Source organism: Alligator sinensis, unplaced genomic scaffold (genome assembly GCF_000455745.1).
Source record: "Alligator sinensis unplaced genomic scaffold, ASM45574v1 scaffold173_1, whole genome shotgun sequence".
Taxonomy (NCBI): domain Eukaryota; kingdom Metazoa; phylum Chordata; order Crocodylia; family Alligatoridae; genus Alligator; species Alligator sinensis.
In genome coordinates, this window is record NW_005842207.1 from 61085 (window position 1) to 77250 (window position 16166).

General features: G+C 45.6%; 1 protein-coding gene across 1 annotated transcript in view; it reads left to right on the forward strand.

Moving 5' to 3' along the window:
* KCNG3 (potassium voltage-gated channel modifier subfamily G member 3) overlaps nucleotides 1–16166 on the forward strand; it is a gene marked incomplete at its 5' end in the record, with an annotated part of 22379 nt that overhangs the window by 414 nt on the left and 5799 nt on the right. The window contains 1 exon segment of the mRNA XM_025207741.1: nucleotides 1–157. This exon segment is cut by the window's left edge and continues 114 nt beyond it. Within this exon segment, the coding sequence (XP_025063526.1) occupies nucleotides 1–157 (157 nt within the window).

Consider the following 16166-nt stretch of genomic DNA (forward strand, 5'->3'; position numbering starts at 1 on the left):
TGCGCCGCACCTTCGAGGAGCCCGCGTCCTCGCTGGCGGCGCAGATCCTGGCCACTGTCTCCATCCTCTTCGTCATCGTGTCCATGGTGGTGCTGTGCGCCAGCACGCTGCCCGACTGGCGGGCGGCTGAGAACCGCAGCGTGGAGGAGCACAGCAGGTACACAGCAGAGTCAGTGAGGGAGCCCTCCGGGTAGGAGTCACTTCTTTTCCCCCCTGCCGTCCCGTCCCGTCCCGTGCCGTGCCGTGCCGTGCCGTCCCGTCTGTGCCGTGCCGTCCCGTCGCTCGTCCCCGTGCCCCCGGGCAGGTCCAGGCGCTGCCCGCCCGTCTTCTCCTTCTTTACCCTGGGCACTAGGGCTGTGTTGCAGGCACACGGGGGTCTTTGGGCATCCGGGTGCTAGGGCTGCGTTGTGGGTAGACAAGTTACTTTTGGGAAATGTGTCTCTGGGCGCTGCCTGGCTGCCCTGCTCCCCTGGCTTTACCCCAGCACTAGGGCTGCATTGTGGGCACACGGGGGTCTTTGGGCATCTGGGTGCTAGGGCTGTGTTGTGGGCAGATGAGTTTGTTTCTGTAAATGTATCTTTGGGCGCTGCTTGGATGCCCTGGTTCCTCTTTTTTAACCCAGGGGGCTAGAGCGGTGTCATGGGCAGGCAAGTTTCTTTGGGTAAATGGATCTCTGGGCGCTGCCTTGCTTCTCCTGTTTTAACTCTGGGCGCTAGGTCTGCGGTATGGGCAGAAAAGGTACTTTTGGTAAATGTGTCTCTGGGTGCTGGCTGGCTGGCTGCCCTGGTCCCCTGGCTTTACCCCAGGGTGCTAGGTCTGTGTTGTGGGCAGACAAGGGGCTTTGGGTAGATGTATTGCAGGGCTGCGTTGTGGGCAGACAAGTTTCTTGGGGTAAATGGATCTCTGGGCGCTGCCTGGCTGCTCTGGTTCCTCTTTTTTAACCTAGGGGCTAGGGCTGTGTTGTGGGCAGACAAGTTTATTTGGGTAAATGTATCTCTGGGCGCTGCCTCGCTTCCCCTGTTTTAACCCTGGGTGCTGGGGCTCTGTTGTGGGCAGAAAAGGTACTTTGGGTAAATCCATCTCTGGGTGCCACCTGGCTGCCCTGGTCTCCCTGCTTTAACCCAGGGTGCTAGGTCTGTGTTGTGGGCAGACAAGGGGCTTTGGGTAAATGTAGTATCTCTGGGTGCTGGCTGGCTACCCTGGTTCCCCTGCTTTAACCCTGGGTGCTAGGGCGGTGTTATCATCAGACATGGTTTGCTGGGTAAACGTGGTATCTTTTAGACCAGCTGAATAGTTGGAAAAAATAAAAAAAAAATCATTCTTTGCAAGCTTTTGGGCATAAATGCCCATCTTTGGGCATAGGGTGTTTTTGTGCTTTCCTGGGTGGCAGAGAAGCCAGTATGAGGTGTGTGTGGTGGCAGGGGTGAGGGCAGCCCTACGTGAAGTTTAGATGGTGGATGTATGGGGTGGTTAGGATGGGGATGGTCCTGCCTCAGGCAGGGGTTTAGGCTAGAGCAGTGGTTTTTGAACTGTTTTCATTTGTGGACCCCTAAATTTTGAATGGAGCTGCATACTGCTTTGAATTGTGTGTGGCTGTTCGCATACTTTTGATTCATCATAGTCATTTTTCGCAGACCCCTTCAACATCATCTGCGGACTCACAGGGATCTGCGGACCACAGGTTGAAAACCACGGGACTAGATCAGTGGTTCTCAACCTTTTTTGTACCAGGACCAGTTTGTAAATATGGATGGCCAGTCCTGACCCAGTGCCCCTCACTCCTGACCCCCTTCAGACCCCAGTGTGTGAGGCAGGGTGTGTGTGTGTGGGGCATGGGGTGTGTGTGTGCAGCCCCCAAGCAGCCCCTCGCAGACTGGAAGTCTGCCAGCCTGCAAGGGAAAAGACACTATTTCCCATGTTTTTCTCCTTTAAAGGAAAATCTATTTTTAAAGTTTGTTCGTGGTCCTTTCATATATTTTGCAACCCACTTTTGGGTCATGACCCACAGATTGAGAAATACTGGACTAGATGACTTCCGGCCTCTCTGATTTTCTGTGGCTGTGAGTCAGCACCCCTGCCCTGAGTCCTCCTGCCCAGCATCTGCTTTGTCCTGTGTTTAGGGCAGGAGGTGCCTGCTTCCCTACCAGGAAGGCAGGGGAGCTTAGCAGCCGCCCTTGAGCCTACAGCAGCTTTCTCAGTCATAAAGTCCTCCCAAGGGTGATACACCGTGTTGGCATCCTTAGGCGGGCAGCCACAATTCACAGGGACAACCGGGTGCTCTCCAGTAGGAACCCCCATTCTGCCTTGTCTGTTCTGGGCTTTCTGAGCTCTTTGCTCCAGGAGAATTACACTAGTGTTTAGCTCTAGTCAGAAAAAGGAGTAAAAACAAAGAGCCGCTTGTCAGAGGGCAGCCTGGCTCTCAGGAGGGTGCCTCCAGGCTAGAAAAGTTTGAGGTGTCCACTACAATTTCAGGTAGAATTTCAGGGAGCAACTGATTGCAGTGGCATTTGCAGCAGTGTTGGTGAGGTCAGACTATGACTGCTTTTTATTATCGCTGTGCAAGTTCTGGATGGTGCTTCAAGCCCAGGACTAAACTGAACTCCCACCAGTAACGCTTCTGAAGTCCAGTCAGACTCCTCATAGGAGGGAGGATTACTCAAGTGATGAAGGGTGGTAAAATTCAGGCCCTAAAAGTGGGGCAGACAAGCAAACTAGAGCCTTAAACTGAAAGAAATAGATGTAATCCTCATTTTTGATTTTATGTTTGAAAAGGTGGAATGCCACCTGTATTCCCTCACTGTATGTACAGGTCCCAGTTCTGAAATATATACTGTACACAGTAACGTTTTGATCCTGCAAAAATCTTGAGAGCACGAGTAACTTTTCTCCTACGCATCTTTGCAGGATCAGATTTTATCTATAGAAATCTGGATGAAAGAGAGCGGGCAGATCTAATAGAGAAGTGGGTCCGTTCCCATTCATGTACATTGCATAAGGCCCACATACAAGATGTGACAGATATGTAATCTGGGGTCACACACTGCCTTTGATGGTAGCCAAAGCATGTTTAAAAGCATTTAGGTGGTGAAACAAACTTTCAAAACAAATGCAAAGTTTATACTTGAGGACAGAGCCCTAAAACTACTAGCCTTATTGATGAGGACAGTCCTTGTTCTGCTGGTTTATGGTTTCATGCCAACATTAAACTGATGTAACAATAATGACTTCAGTAGAGTTAACTCTGATTATAACAGCCAGAGACTAGAATCAAGCTTACTGACTTCTTGTTGGGACTTCTCTCATAAGTAAAGAGTACTCATTTGAGCCAGGCTGACATATCCATAAAGAGAAATACATGTTGCCAATATTCCCCTGTTCCTCCTGTAGTGACTGAAGATGTTTCTGATCCAACAAAAGTTTTCATCTTCCACTATTCCACCTATTTTTCTTATCCCTAAAATGAAATTCTAATCTTATCACAACGAAGTCATAATCTCGTCATCATCTGCTGCAATAGAATTAATAGGAATATGATGTATTCTACATTACTGGCCAAATACACGTCTAGGATGTATGTTAATGGTTTTCATAACTTCACTGGGAGTTGCATCTGTGTTTCCGACTGCAGCTGGACTAAAGATTTCACTACAAGGTTGTTTAGGAGGTGGAGACAGATTTGGAAGTAACCGATTCGTGTTTCGATACAAAAATTGTGACAGGGAAAGAAGAGATTCAGGTTAAAGTTCAGTATATTTAAGTGTTCCTTCCAGGCTTTTAAAAGCTCATTTTCAAATGACCCTGTAATGCCCATAATTATTTTAGGGATCCCCTTCAAAGCAGGGATGCCTTGAGTGACTTTATTATAGAGAGGTAATTAGCTGCATTAGTCTGGTGTTAGGCAGAAGGGCAGGGTAGATTTGCAACTTTATAGAATGACTAAGGGACAACATCTGATGAAGTAAGCCCTTTGCTTACACAAGCTTATGCTATACCTCTCTGATTTAATTAGTCTATAATTTGCAGATCTACCCTGCCTTCTGGCTTCCTCTTATAGAACATAAAAAGTTGCTTAGATACCCAATGCAAAAATACGTGCTGTAAGACCTGTGCACTGCTGACTTAAGTCATGGTGATTCTGTCTTGTGGGTGGTGATTTGAAGTTGTTTCACTTACCTGAGTGCTTATTTACAGCTAAGTATTGCATGTTTGCTACTTCAAAGTAAAATTCACTTATGGCCTATACATGCAAAAACATATGCTTGCGACTATATTTACCTGAATAACCCCATCAGGCATGTGGACAGTAAGGGAAAAATAAATAAAGGGCTGGTGTATAAATAACGTGAAAAGCCCAGTACTAATAGATTGAGCTAGGACTGTTTGCAAATGCATATGCCTGGAAACTGCAAAGAACTGGCCTGAGGGAAAGGGATTAGAGTCATGGTTCACCAGTCCCTGCTGTCTGTTCCACATTGATCTCTAACATGCAGCCAGTGGTGCTGCTTGGTTCATAATAGTTCATAATGATGAAGATACCACAAACAGATACAACACATTCTTCTTTTCTGCCCTCAGGTTGTCCCATTGTGGCGCAGTTCTTACACATAACAGTAATTACATTCCCTTTGCCTGCTGCCAGTACAAAGAACCTAAACACCCTGGAAGCTAAACACACTCATTTTCCCTGGAAGAAAATAAATCTAAGGCTAGGGACAGAAATTATATATAAATCAGTTTAAGTGATCAGAAACCAGTTTAAACCTGTAACAAAACAAAAGTTCAGTGCACATAAACCACTTTCAAAATAGCTGAAACTGGTCTGAGATAAACATGGTTGTCTGTAGTATCAGACTTAACTGATTTAGGTCAAACCAGTTTATGGAACTTCTGTCCTAGACCCCTTCTTGATTCAAGTTAAATCAGAGCCCCCCAGCATCCCAGGATGCTTTGCAGCCCTGGGCTGGGCTGGGCTGTGCTGTCTGCTCCAGCAGAGCAAGGTTGGCTCCATCCCTCTGCTCCCTAGCTGGAGCGCTACTTCTGCTCTGGCTGGCTGAGAAGGGGGTGGGAGTGGGAAACCTGGCCCTGGACCACAGCTTGGCAGTCCATTTGGTGGGGGCAAAGCTGCCCCAGCCTGGCTTTTCCCTGCTTGATGCTTCAGCGGAGAGGGCATGGCCAGACCACAGTCTTGGCTCCGAACCACAGCTGGAGTTTGCCAGTGGCGAGCTGTCCCTGCCAGGCTTTTGCTCCCACTGCCTCACTCAAGCAGGTGGGTGGGTGGGCAGGCGGGGGGTGCATGGCCACAGCCAAGCCCCGACAGCCTGAGGCAGGGGGGCAGGGGTGTTTAAGCCCCCTCTGTGGCCACAAGGGAGCCCAGCTGGAGTCTGCATGGGAGGGGCTGCCACACTTCTGCCCCATCTCGAGTGAGGGGAGAGAGCAGCCTCTGCCAGGGTTTTCTCTGTCTCTCCTTGCTGAAGCAGAGAGCGGGAGGGGCATGGCCACGCCGCCTGGGGCTCAAATGCCGAGGCAGGGAGAGAAGGGGTTTAAACCCCTTCCCTGGCCCACATGAGACCCCAGCCAGGGTCTGCCTGGATGGGGGAGAGAGGACAGCCCCTGCCAGGCTTCTGCCCTTGTGCTCTCCGCTCGAGGGGGGGGTGCCTGCCAGGGTTTTGCACCCCCCACCCAGGCAGATTTGGCTGGGGTCCCATGTGGGTATGGTAGGGGGTTTAAACCCCCTTCCCCTACTCCCCCAACTTGTTGACCTGGGGCCGGGGTCAGGGCATGGCCACACCCCCACTCTCTGCTCAAGTGGGGAAGGGGCAAAAGCCTAACAGGGGCTGCCCCCCCTCTCCAGTCCCCTCCCTGCCTGGGGGGTGGGGTGGGGCAGCTGCTGCTAGGGGTTTGTTTCCCACACTATGAGTGAGGTCTGTGGCCACACCCCACTCCAGGCTGGCAGGTTTAAGGGGGAAGGGGGTTTTAAAGACTGTAAAGTCTTTATGGGGCTTTACAGCTGCCCCATAAAGTCCAATCCTAGGAACATTCACGAGTGTGTCAATTATTTATGTGCGCTCGTGTTTCCAGGATTGGGCTTAGTATGCTTATTTCCCAGCTGGGTTTACTGCCTTCTCAATTTAACATTACTTATTTCTGAAGTCAGATTTCCAGAAGTGCACAGCATCTATTGAGACATTGTGGCAGGTTTCTCAAAATAACTCAGTATAATGGATGTGTTCAAGTCTTTTGACCTTAACTTAAGAGGTGAAAGGATACTGTGAACTTTTTATTTTATTTGGGTGTTGAGGTAGAAGAACTTTTTAACATTTAGCACTCAGTTTTTGGGGTGTTAATTCCTTGGGCCATATTATTACATTTGTTTCTAACTAGAATTAATGAACATTTTAATTAAAAATGGGAGTACTATACTGTCCATATACTTAAATATTTTAAAGATGAATGAGAAAAAATTAAAATCTTACCTTTTCATAAGCTTCTGTAATTTCCACAGATCAGACAAAACTTTGAAAGGACCGGCCTGAAGTTCTTTTTTAGTCAAATTTCCCATTCCATGTTAACCTGAGTAAGCACTGTAGGACTATACTCTGTTTTGTTAAATATATCACCTCATGTAGCTTTCCTAAGGTCTGATCCAAAACCGAACTGAAGTCATTGGAAGGACTCCTACAAGCTTCAGTGTTTGGATCACACTTCTTAATTGTCTGGATGTCCTGATTAGCAGAGGATGTATGTGCTTTTGTGTGTCTAGATGCTCTCTCCTTCATAAAACACAAACAAAATAATTGAGACTGCTTTCTCTGGTATCGATTTTTTGCATAAATATTCACATACCAGTACTAGAATTGACTTGAATACCCATTTTTTATGATATTGGTGCAAGGACCTTGTATATATTCCTGTTAGTTACTGATCTACATACTCATCTTTTTTTTATATATTTGGATGTTTTTATTTTTTAAAAGCACAACCAGTTTAGAATCACTATTGCAAAAAATACCACCAGTGCCACGTTAATAGAATAAGCTATGAAGATTATATCTGGCTTGTGTAAAATAATTCTAGGGTATAACATATATAAAGATAAGCACTATGTTGCATGAGTTGTCATTGGAAACTAACAATCTTTATGATTTGCAATTAGGCTATTTTTAATTTAAAATACTAGCTAGAGTGCGAGTTAGTGCCAGTTAACTCCCAAGTGTGTTTATTTGGATGTGAGCACCTGCCAGTTAGAAAATGGACTTGAGACCTTAACATCTTTCACATGGTTCTCTGAAATTCCAAAGTATAATCATAGAACAAGTAACCTATAAGTCAAAGTTTCCATATTTTACCAATTGCCCTGAACCATTGATGTATCCTGTCAGGATATCCTATTTCACAGCAGGTTAGTTTAAGTTGCATAGATTGACACTCGCTTCTGATTCTGGAAATGCAGCCACATGTCTGCAGTGGCCCAGGCCACATCCCCTCAGTGACCTGGGCCAGAAGTGTTAGAACACACTCCCTCTTTGGCTAGGGCAGACAGCTTGGGCCAAGGCTAGCCCACCCACCTACCAGGGGTGGGGAGGGTTTGCCAGGGAGGTGCAAAGCATCTTGAGAAGCTGGGGGACTGCGAGTTGACTTGACTCTGGATAAAAGTTCAACAAACCAATTTAACATAAACCAGTCAAGTCTGATACTACATCCATCTAGATTTATCTGAAGCCGGTTTTGGCCAGTTGTGCACTGAACTTCTGTTGTGTTATGATTTGAATTGGTTTCTGATCACCAGGGATCCTGGTTTCCTCTGTTTAAAAATTGCAAATTCTCTGATTAAAAAACCCCAAATCCACAATTAAAATGAAACACCATTTTTTTTATATATATATATATATATATAATAAATTCTAAATACCTATAAGTTCTGGTGTTTGATTTTGGATTTTTTATCATGGAAAATCAGAGCTCTCCCTGTGCCCTTCACTCACCAGGATACGGATTCAGTTGCTACAGCTGTCTTCTGCCACTGCTTTGTGGTGCTGAGCAGCCCTGATATGCTGGTGCCCTGCCTATGCCGTTGCCCCTCACTCCTGACCCACAGCCCCCTGGGCCCTGCTGGTGACTTTCACTCCCCACATACAACCCCCCCACCCTGTCCAGCCCTGCCGGAGGAGGGGGGCCCACAGCTGCCAGGGCTATGGGGCCATGGACCCGCATCTGCAGCCCCCTGTCCCCCGCAGCAGCTCCCAAACCCCTGATGCCACCTGTGGGAGGTAGCGGCTACTGCGGTGGAGTAGAGTGCCGAGCCTGGCTCCCCCTTCCCAATGGGCGGCACAGCTAAAGCAGAGCCCGTCAGGCTGGGGGCAGGTGCATGCTGCCTGCTGTGGGCTCGGGGCTCCCTGTCCTGCTGCCCTATCCCCAGGGCCTCCACAGCCGCTGCCATGGCAAGGTGCCCCCTCCCTGTATGGCAGTAGCGAGGGGCACACTTCTGTGTTGCCACTCCTGCAGCTGCTGGGCAGGCACGGGGCACTATGCCATGGCAGCGTGGAGCTCCTAGTGGCAGCAACAAGCTTCCGCACCCCACTGTGCCCTGCCCTGGATCTCACCCACTGGGCTTCAGAGTTCCAGGGGGGAGGGCAGCAGGGCGGGAAGCCTGAGCCCGCAGAGGGCAGCCTGCACCCTCCCCGTGCACAAATCTGGGGGAGTATGTGCAGTGGTGGGGAGCCCGCTCCATGGATGAGCCTCCTGCAGCTCTGTCCTGCTCCCTGCCCAGGCCCTGCAGCTGTGCATTCTGGGCCTGGGCCCTAAGCCCTACACCCTGCACCAGCTGGGCAGCAGCCCCAGCCCAACTCTCTCCCTCACTACGGGGGCTTCAATTCCCCTCTCCCCCCAACTTACCTCCAGGGAGCTGCAGGAGCTGCTCTCCAGGCTGCCAGGGAGCCATGTGCATGTGTACGTGCGCGTATGCACATGGCACCCCCTGCTGATCATCCTCCTCCTGCTTCTCTCAGCCCCTTGCAGGTTGAAACTCTGCCAGCCTGCAAGGGGAAACCCATTGTTTCCCGTGTTTTTCTCTTTTAAAGGAGAAAAATCCACGTGTTTCCCTGTAAAATGAGAAAATCTGGGGTATTCTCCTTAAAATGAGAAAATCCACATTTTACCGTGTTTTTCCATGGTGAATGGAAAACCTGAATCTCGGCTGATGCTGATCTATGTGTAATTTCTGTCCCTAGCCCTGGCGATGTCATGCTTCCATCTTCGGGAGTGGGATGGGGAAATAAGACTTCCAAACTCTGCTGATTCGAGATTGCAGAAAATGGGCTCCTGGTTTGTAGAGGGGCTGTCCTGCATAGTGCTGTTTCTAGATGTGCGGGGGTAGAAATTTAGAACTGATGTTTTCGGTAACAACATCATTTTGCACAGAAATATTTTTGAATCTTTGCTGTCTTGATGTCCTGGCATGTCCCTGTCCTCAGAGCTGTAAAACTGCATTAAGATTTCTCTCAGCTGTTGGAGGATAACAGCAGGGATGCTACTTTCCCCTTATGTTGCTTTTTTTGGCAGTTCAGAGACTTCTTAGCTCCCTTCTGAGTCACACAACAGATGGATATGTAGACACCAGCAAGTTTCCGATTGGTTGACCCAACTATAAACTGATCTTGTACATGATCTTTCTATGTGCATTCTTAAGTCTTACCATAAGGTCATTAGAAGTCATTTGATGCAATGGAGACACAACAACAGTTGTGTGAATGTGGCTGTTGTGCATACCCAGTGTTGCTAATAAATAACTCATTAATATCAGGAAAAACACTGTTCCCCCTTTTCCACATGCAGAAATCATGATTAAATCTGTGTTGAATGAAACCTTCAGCTACCAAGCATGTATAATTGCTATTTTGCCTAAGCAAAGTAAAATAAAAGTAGCTGCTTTCTAAACAACATTTATCATCAATTACCAGAGGGCCTTTGTTCATATTATAGATTTCTGCAAAGCCTCTATTTAAAAATTTAAGCTGTATGTGAATCTTAAAAAGTACAGTAAATACATCTGAACCCACTAGTGTTTATTTGCCTAACTTCACAGAATGTGAGAATGTGAAACCACCCAAAACATTTGTTTCCAACATTTAGTTAAAAACAAAGGAAAAATAATACTCTTCCTCTTCAGGCTAAGAGCCAATTGTCAGGTTGTGGTCCCAAACATCATTTTCTGATTAAATTTTACACTTAAAAACAAGGACTGCAGATTGGTAATTGAACTACAGATATAATTTGAAATTAGGGGTGTAAACGCCTCTGGTAATCCTGTCTTATGCCGTAACATTTTCTCATAAGGACAGAGAGACATGTACCCAGACCCATGCGTGGGTGGAAAAAGAGGAAAAGGTTGCAAGGAGCTCACGTCTCCTCTTACTCATGCAGATGCTGGACTGAAGGGAATCTGGAAGACAAGGCTCTCAGGTCTGGGTGCTAGGTGCAAAATCAATAGAGAAGGATGAAGAAGAGACAGGACTAGAGTTTTCTTCTTGCCAGTTGCAATGGCTAATAGAAGGCAGCTGCTTAGCCATATTTGGGCACAGTAGCTGCACTGCACAGCAAGTCCAAAAAGTTTTTTTTACCTTAACTTGGGGTAGTGCATTTCACTATTGATGCCGTGGTTATATACCAGAGCGTAGTCCAGCCAGGCACACTATCACTGGCAAAAATTAAAGAATACTTGGATTCCACTTAGAAGTTTTGAGAAAATAATGCATTGAAAACTCCCAACCCTTTTTATGTTTCTTATTCTATAGTACTTTCCCAGGCAAAACTCCTATTTACCTCAAAAATAAGTTATCATGTCTTCACATCACTGGGAATTGCTAGAGAAAGGACTCAAGCACTGGGACCAAGAGTTGAACATTTTTTTTTCTAGTTCAATGCTGCTTTTATGTGAAAATAGGCATTAGCAACAACTGGCACAAATTGATGTTGACAGCCTTTAATCACATACTGTCTTGTCATCTGTTTTCTTCATGTATCCTGTTGCCTATGTATGTTTTATTCATGGCAAAAAGCCACACCACTGATTTCTTTTCTTTTTTTGCCCTCAAGATTTCAACTAATTTGTTGGTGAATACTAATAAGAAAGTAAATTGTTACTCTGGAAAAAATTAATAAATCACAATTGAAAGATGTTTTGTGACAACTGAGAATGATTGCATTACAAACTAGTCTTGTTGGGTCACTGACAGACATGGTGGGGGAAAAAAAGGGCACTTTGCTTTCAGTGTAGTGTGCTCCAATGACAGCACATACCCAGAAGAGGAGCCGCATTAGTTTGACCCAGCTCGCCCAGCATCTGTATAGATCAGGCACTTCCATGGGGCTTTTTGGCACTTTTATCTAATAGCTGATTCAGTTATCTAATGGCTGATTTGCTGGGTCAGACTAACACAGTAGTTGATTCAATCAGCTATTAGATAAAAGTACTAAAAAGCACCATGGAAGTGCCTGATCTATACAGATGTTGGGTGAACTGGGGCAAACTAACGCAGTTCCTCTTCCAGTAAAGCTCCATTTTTGTTTGTTTTTTTCCATGTCTGTCAGCAGCCTTAGTGATTTAAAAAAGATTCTGACAGCAGTTGAACCAGTATATATGTAAAATTGGTTATTCTGCTGGGGTATCATCAGACAGAACAGAAAATGAAAGAAAATGATTGGTTTAGAGTAGAAACAAGGCAATAGAGAACTTAGATTCTCAGTTTATTGACAAAAAACTACATGGATGAAATGCCAAGAGTCTATTTTTAAAACTTATGGGTATCCAGAGATTTCGAGTTTTAGATGAGAAATAAACACTCATTGTGTACAGATTAATGAAGGGAACATTAACATTATAGGAAACATACCATGTCATATGTGCTGGAATAGCTAGCCACTGAATAAAAAGAAAAGGATTCAGCATTTTTTTTAAATGTCTCAATTTCTGTGAATTTTACAGGGAGCATTATTAGCTGTTTATGTTTTTTTCCTTAAATCTGTTTTTAATGTGTTTTTAATATTAAGCTGGTTTAAAACTGAAATGAAGGACAAAACCATGATCAAATCATATGGCAGTAGATACACTTTATGGTATTGGGTAAAATATAGTATCTTGTAAACATATATTTAAACTTTTTAAATTACATATTAGTTGGCAGATGGACAACAGCAAAACAGTCAGTCTGTCATCTAGCAGAATAAGCAGTAAGCAGTTTTAAATTGTATGTGTATCATTTATCCTTTTCCACCTTACATGCCTGCCATTTAAAAAGAAATGATGTTTTGCATAAGTAAATATTTTGAGAAATTTATGAATCATGATTATAGAACATGTCCTGACGCCTGTCTTCCAAATAAATGAATGTTAGATGGCTTCAGTTTCATATTAAATATGAAAGATAAGTAGACTGCATTAATGGCTTTGCTAAATTTCATTTTTAATAGATGCAATTTATCCATTAATGAGCCTACAAGTAACAACAAATTACTTAAGGTGGAGATACTCAACCTGAAGATGCAAAGCTAACCTGTATCTCCACAGACTTCTCATGTAGGTCAGAAGTCTGATCATCATGTTCTTCTAGCTGTTCCTGATCACAGGAGCACTAGCCATCTCATCAGCAACACATATGGACCAGAGCTGCTGGAATCTAATCTCAGAAGGGAAAAGAAACTGGCCAGAGAGAAGTACCCCTTTCTTCCTGACAGTAGAAAATGGGTATGGGAGGAGGAATAGGAAGAGAAACTGCTTTTCTTGTTCTTCTTCTCAATAGCCAGGAGGTACATGGATGAATGAGGGGAGAAAGACAGGTCAGAGAGAGTGATCACAGTTATAGCATTGAAGAGTCTCAAAGCTACAAGGCAATTATATTATTATATCCCAAATTTGCTTTGTTTGATGATCTAATCCCACTGCTCCAAACACTTCAATCAAGGCAGCAATTATTTTGTAACTTTCATTGGTTCTAGTCTATGATAAAGTGGCTTTCCAGTTCTTTGAAGTACACTATCAATTTAAGTTTACTGTCCAGCTGAAAAGCTGTTGCAGCTGCTTGTGGTCCAAGTGAGGTCTCTAGGTCTTCTAGCTTTCATGGTCTTGGAGGGTCTCCTTGTCTTTAGCTATTGGGTATATAGCATCTCTCTCACCCTTTCTTGGCCATGAAATTAACTACAAACTAGGTGTTCCTTTGCCTGTCTCACCTGTAGGACTGAATTGAGTAGACATTCTTAGATCACACATAACAGAGTGGGCCCTGAAGAAAACATGCCCAGAGCTAGCAGATTCCTTTAATCTGATACTTGAGTGATCAATAGGATCCATCTAAGATGTGGGAGATCTGCCTTAAATTCCCTTTACTGCCTAAGAGTATTTGAATCCACCTTTTTGGAGAATACCCTAATCTCTAGGACACTATTTTGTGCTGGGAATGAAGAGGTGCTCTTAGGAGTGAAGGCACACTCCTGTCCTATAGCTCAGATTATTTTTCAGCATGCCAGCTTTTGTGAATGTCATTTAGAGGTGTTTAACTCTCCCCATGCACTGTCTTGTATCTAACGTGCCTAACTCTCCATATATTGCATAGGGAGCTATGCGACTAACAAAGTTGTTGTAAATTCTGGCACTGACTCTGCTCTTCACCAGGGGTATAACAGCTCCTTGGGTCAGATTAGTGGCATGGAACTAGGGGCACGGTCTGGATTGGGCCATGGTCTGGATTGGGCCACAGACCAGTCCTGTGAACTGCAGTCAGTACACAGGGCTGGTCCAGTATAGACACCACATGTAGCACACAGTACAAGCTGGCCCTAACATATGTACTGGCTCCAGCTCATTGTATCACATGCAACACATGCCAGCCCCAGTCCTGGTGCCACATGCTGCATGCAGTGTGAAAGGCTGGTCTGGGGCTTGTGCTGAATATGGTGCCATATCTGTGTGCTGGATCCAGTGCATGGTGCTAGTCTGAATCATAGAAAATTAGGGTTGGAAGGGACCTCAAGAGGTCATCTAGTCCAACCCTCTGCTCAAAGCAGGACCATCCCCAACTAGATCACACCACCCAAGTCTTTCTCTAGCTGGGTCTTAAAAACCTCCAAGGATGGAGATTCCACAACCTCTGGGTAACCTGTTCCAGTGTTTTACTACCCTCCTAGTGAGAAAGTTTTTCCTAATGTCTGACTTAAACTTCCATTGCTGCAACTTGACATCATTGCTCCTTGTTCTGTCATCTACCACTACTGAGACCAGTCTAACTCCATCATCTTTTGAACCCCCTTCAGGTACTTGAAGGTTGTTATTAAATCCCCACTCAGTCTTCTCTTCTCCAGACTACATACGCCCAGTTCCCTCAGACATTCCTTATAAGTCATGTCTCTCAGACCCCATTCCTATTGCCCTCTGCCAGACTCTCCCCAATTTGTCTACATCCTTTTTGTAGCGGGGGAAAGGGGAGGCAAAACTGAACACAATACTCCAGATGTGGTCTCACTAGTACTGAATAAAGGAGAACAATCACTTCCCTTGATCTGCTGGCAACATTCCTACTAATGCAGATATTGTTAGCCTTCTTCACAATAAGGGCACACTGTTGGCTCACATTCAGCTTATTGTCCCCAGGTCCTTTTCTGCAGAGCCGCTGCTTAGCCAGTTGGTCCCCAGCCTGTACCAGTGCATTAATTGTTCTGTCCTAAGTGCAGGAATATGCAATTGTCCTTGCTGAACCTCATGAGCCTTCTTTTGGTCCAGTCCTCAATTTGTCAAGGTCTCTCTAAATCCTAGCCCCATCCTCCAGCATATCCACTATTCCCCACATCTTGGTGTCATCTGTAGACTTACTGAGGTGCACTCTATCCCACCTTCTAGGTCACTGATGAAGATATTGAACAAAACTGCCCTCAGGACCAACCCCTGGGGCACTCCACTCAACACCAGCTGTCAGCTAGACATGGAGCCATTGATTACTACCCTCTGAGCCTGATGCTGCAGTCAGTTTTCTATCCACCTTATAGTCCCTTCATCCAAGCTGTAGTTCCTTAGCTTGCCTGCAAAAAGGTTGTGGGAGACCATATAAAAAACCTTGGTAAGTCAAGGTATATCATTTCTAGGGTTGGAAGGGACCTGAACAGATCATCAAGTCTGACCCCCTGCCCTGGGCAGAAACAAGTGTTGGGATCATAATATCCCAGCCAGATATCTACCCAATATCACATCCACTTCTCTCCCTGCATCCACAGAGCCAGTCATTTCATCATAGGAGGCAATCAGGTTGGTTAGGCATGACTTTGCCTTGTTGAATCCATGCTGCCTGTTCCTAATCACCTTCTTCTCCTCCAGGTGCTTAGAAATGGATTGCTTTAGAACTTGCTCCATCATTTTTCCAGGGACTGAAGTGAGGCTGACCAATGTATAGTTCCATGGATCCTCTTTATTTCCTTTCTTAGAGATGGGCCCTTACACACATGCGGTGAGTCTATTCCGACGCACTGGAAATCTAGTATGTCAGAGCAGACTCAATTAATCAAGTCTGCTGTAGTATGTAATTGATGCACCTGGTGCTGCGTTGGGTGCAGGTGTATAAGTGGTGCAGCATGCATTAGTGCTGAGAAAATGGCGGGTGGTATGCTTTGAACTAAAACATGTTTGATGCGTTTTAGTTCAAAGCACACCACTGCCATTTTCTCAGCACTGATGCGCACAGTGCTACTTATACACCTGTACCTGATGCAATACTGGGAGCTTTTAATTAGCACTAAAAGTGCCCAGTGTTGCATTGGGAGCATGTGTTAAAATGCCCTATATATGCCCTTTTCCAGTCATCCAGGACCTCTCCCAATCGTCACAAGTTTTCCAAGATGATGGCCAGTGACTCTGCAATCACATCAGCCAACTTTCTCAACAGCCCCAGGCATATTCCATCCTGCCCCATGGACTTGTACACATCCAGCTTTTCTAAATAGTCCCTAACCTGTTCTTTTGCCACTGCTGGCTGCTGACCTCCTCCCCAAACTATGTTGCCAGGTGCAGTAGTCTGGGAGCTGACCTTGCCTGTGAAGATCAAAGTGAAAAAGGTATTGAGTACTTCTGCCTTTTCCACCTCGTGTGTCACTAGATTGCTTCCCCCATTCAGTAAGGGACCCACTCTTTC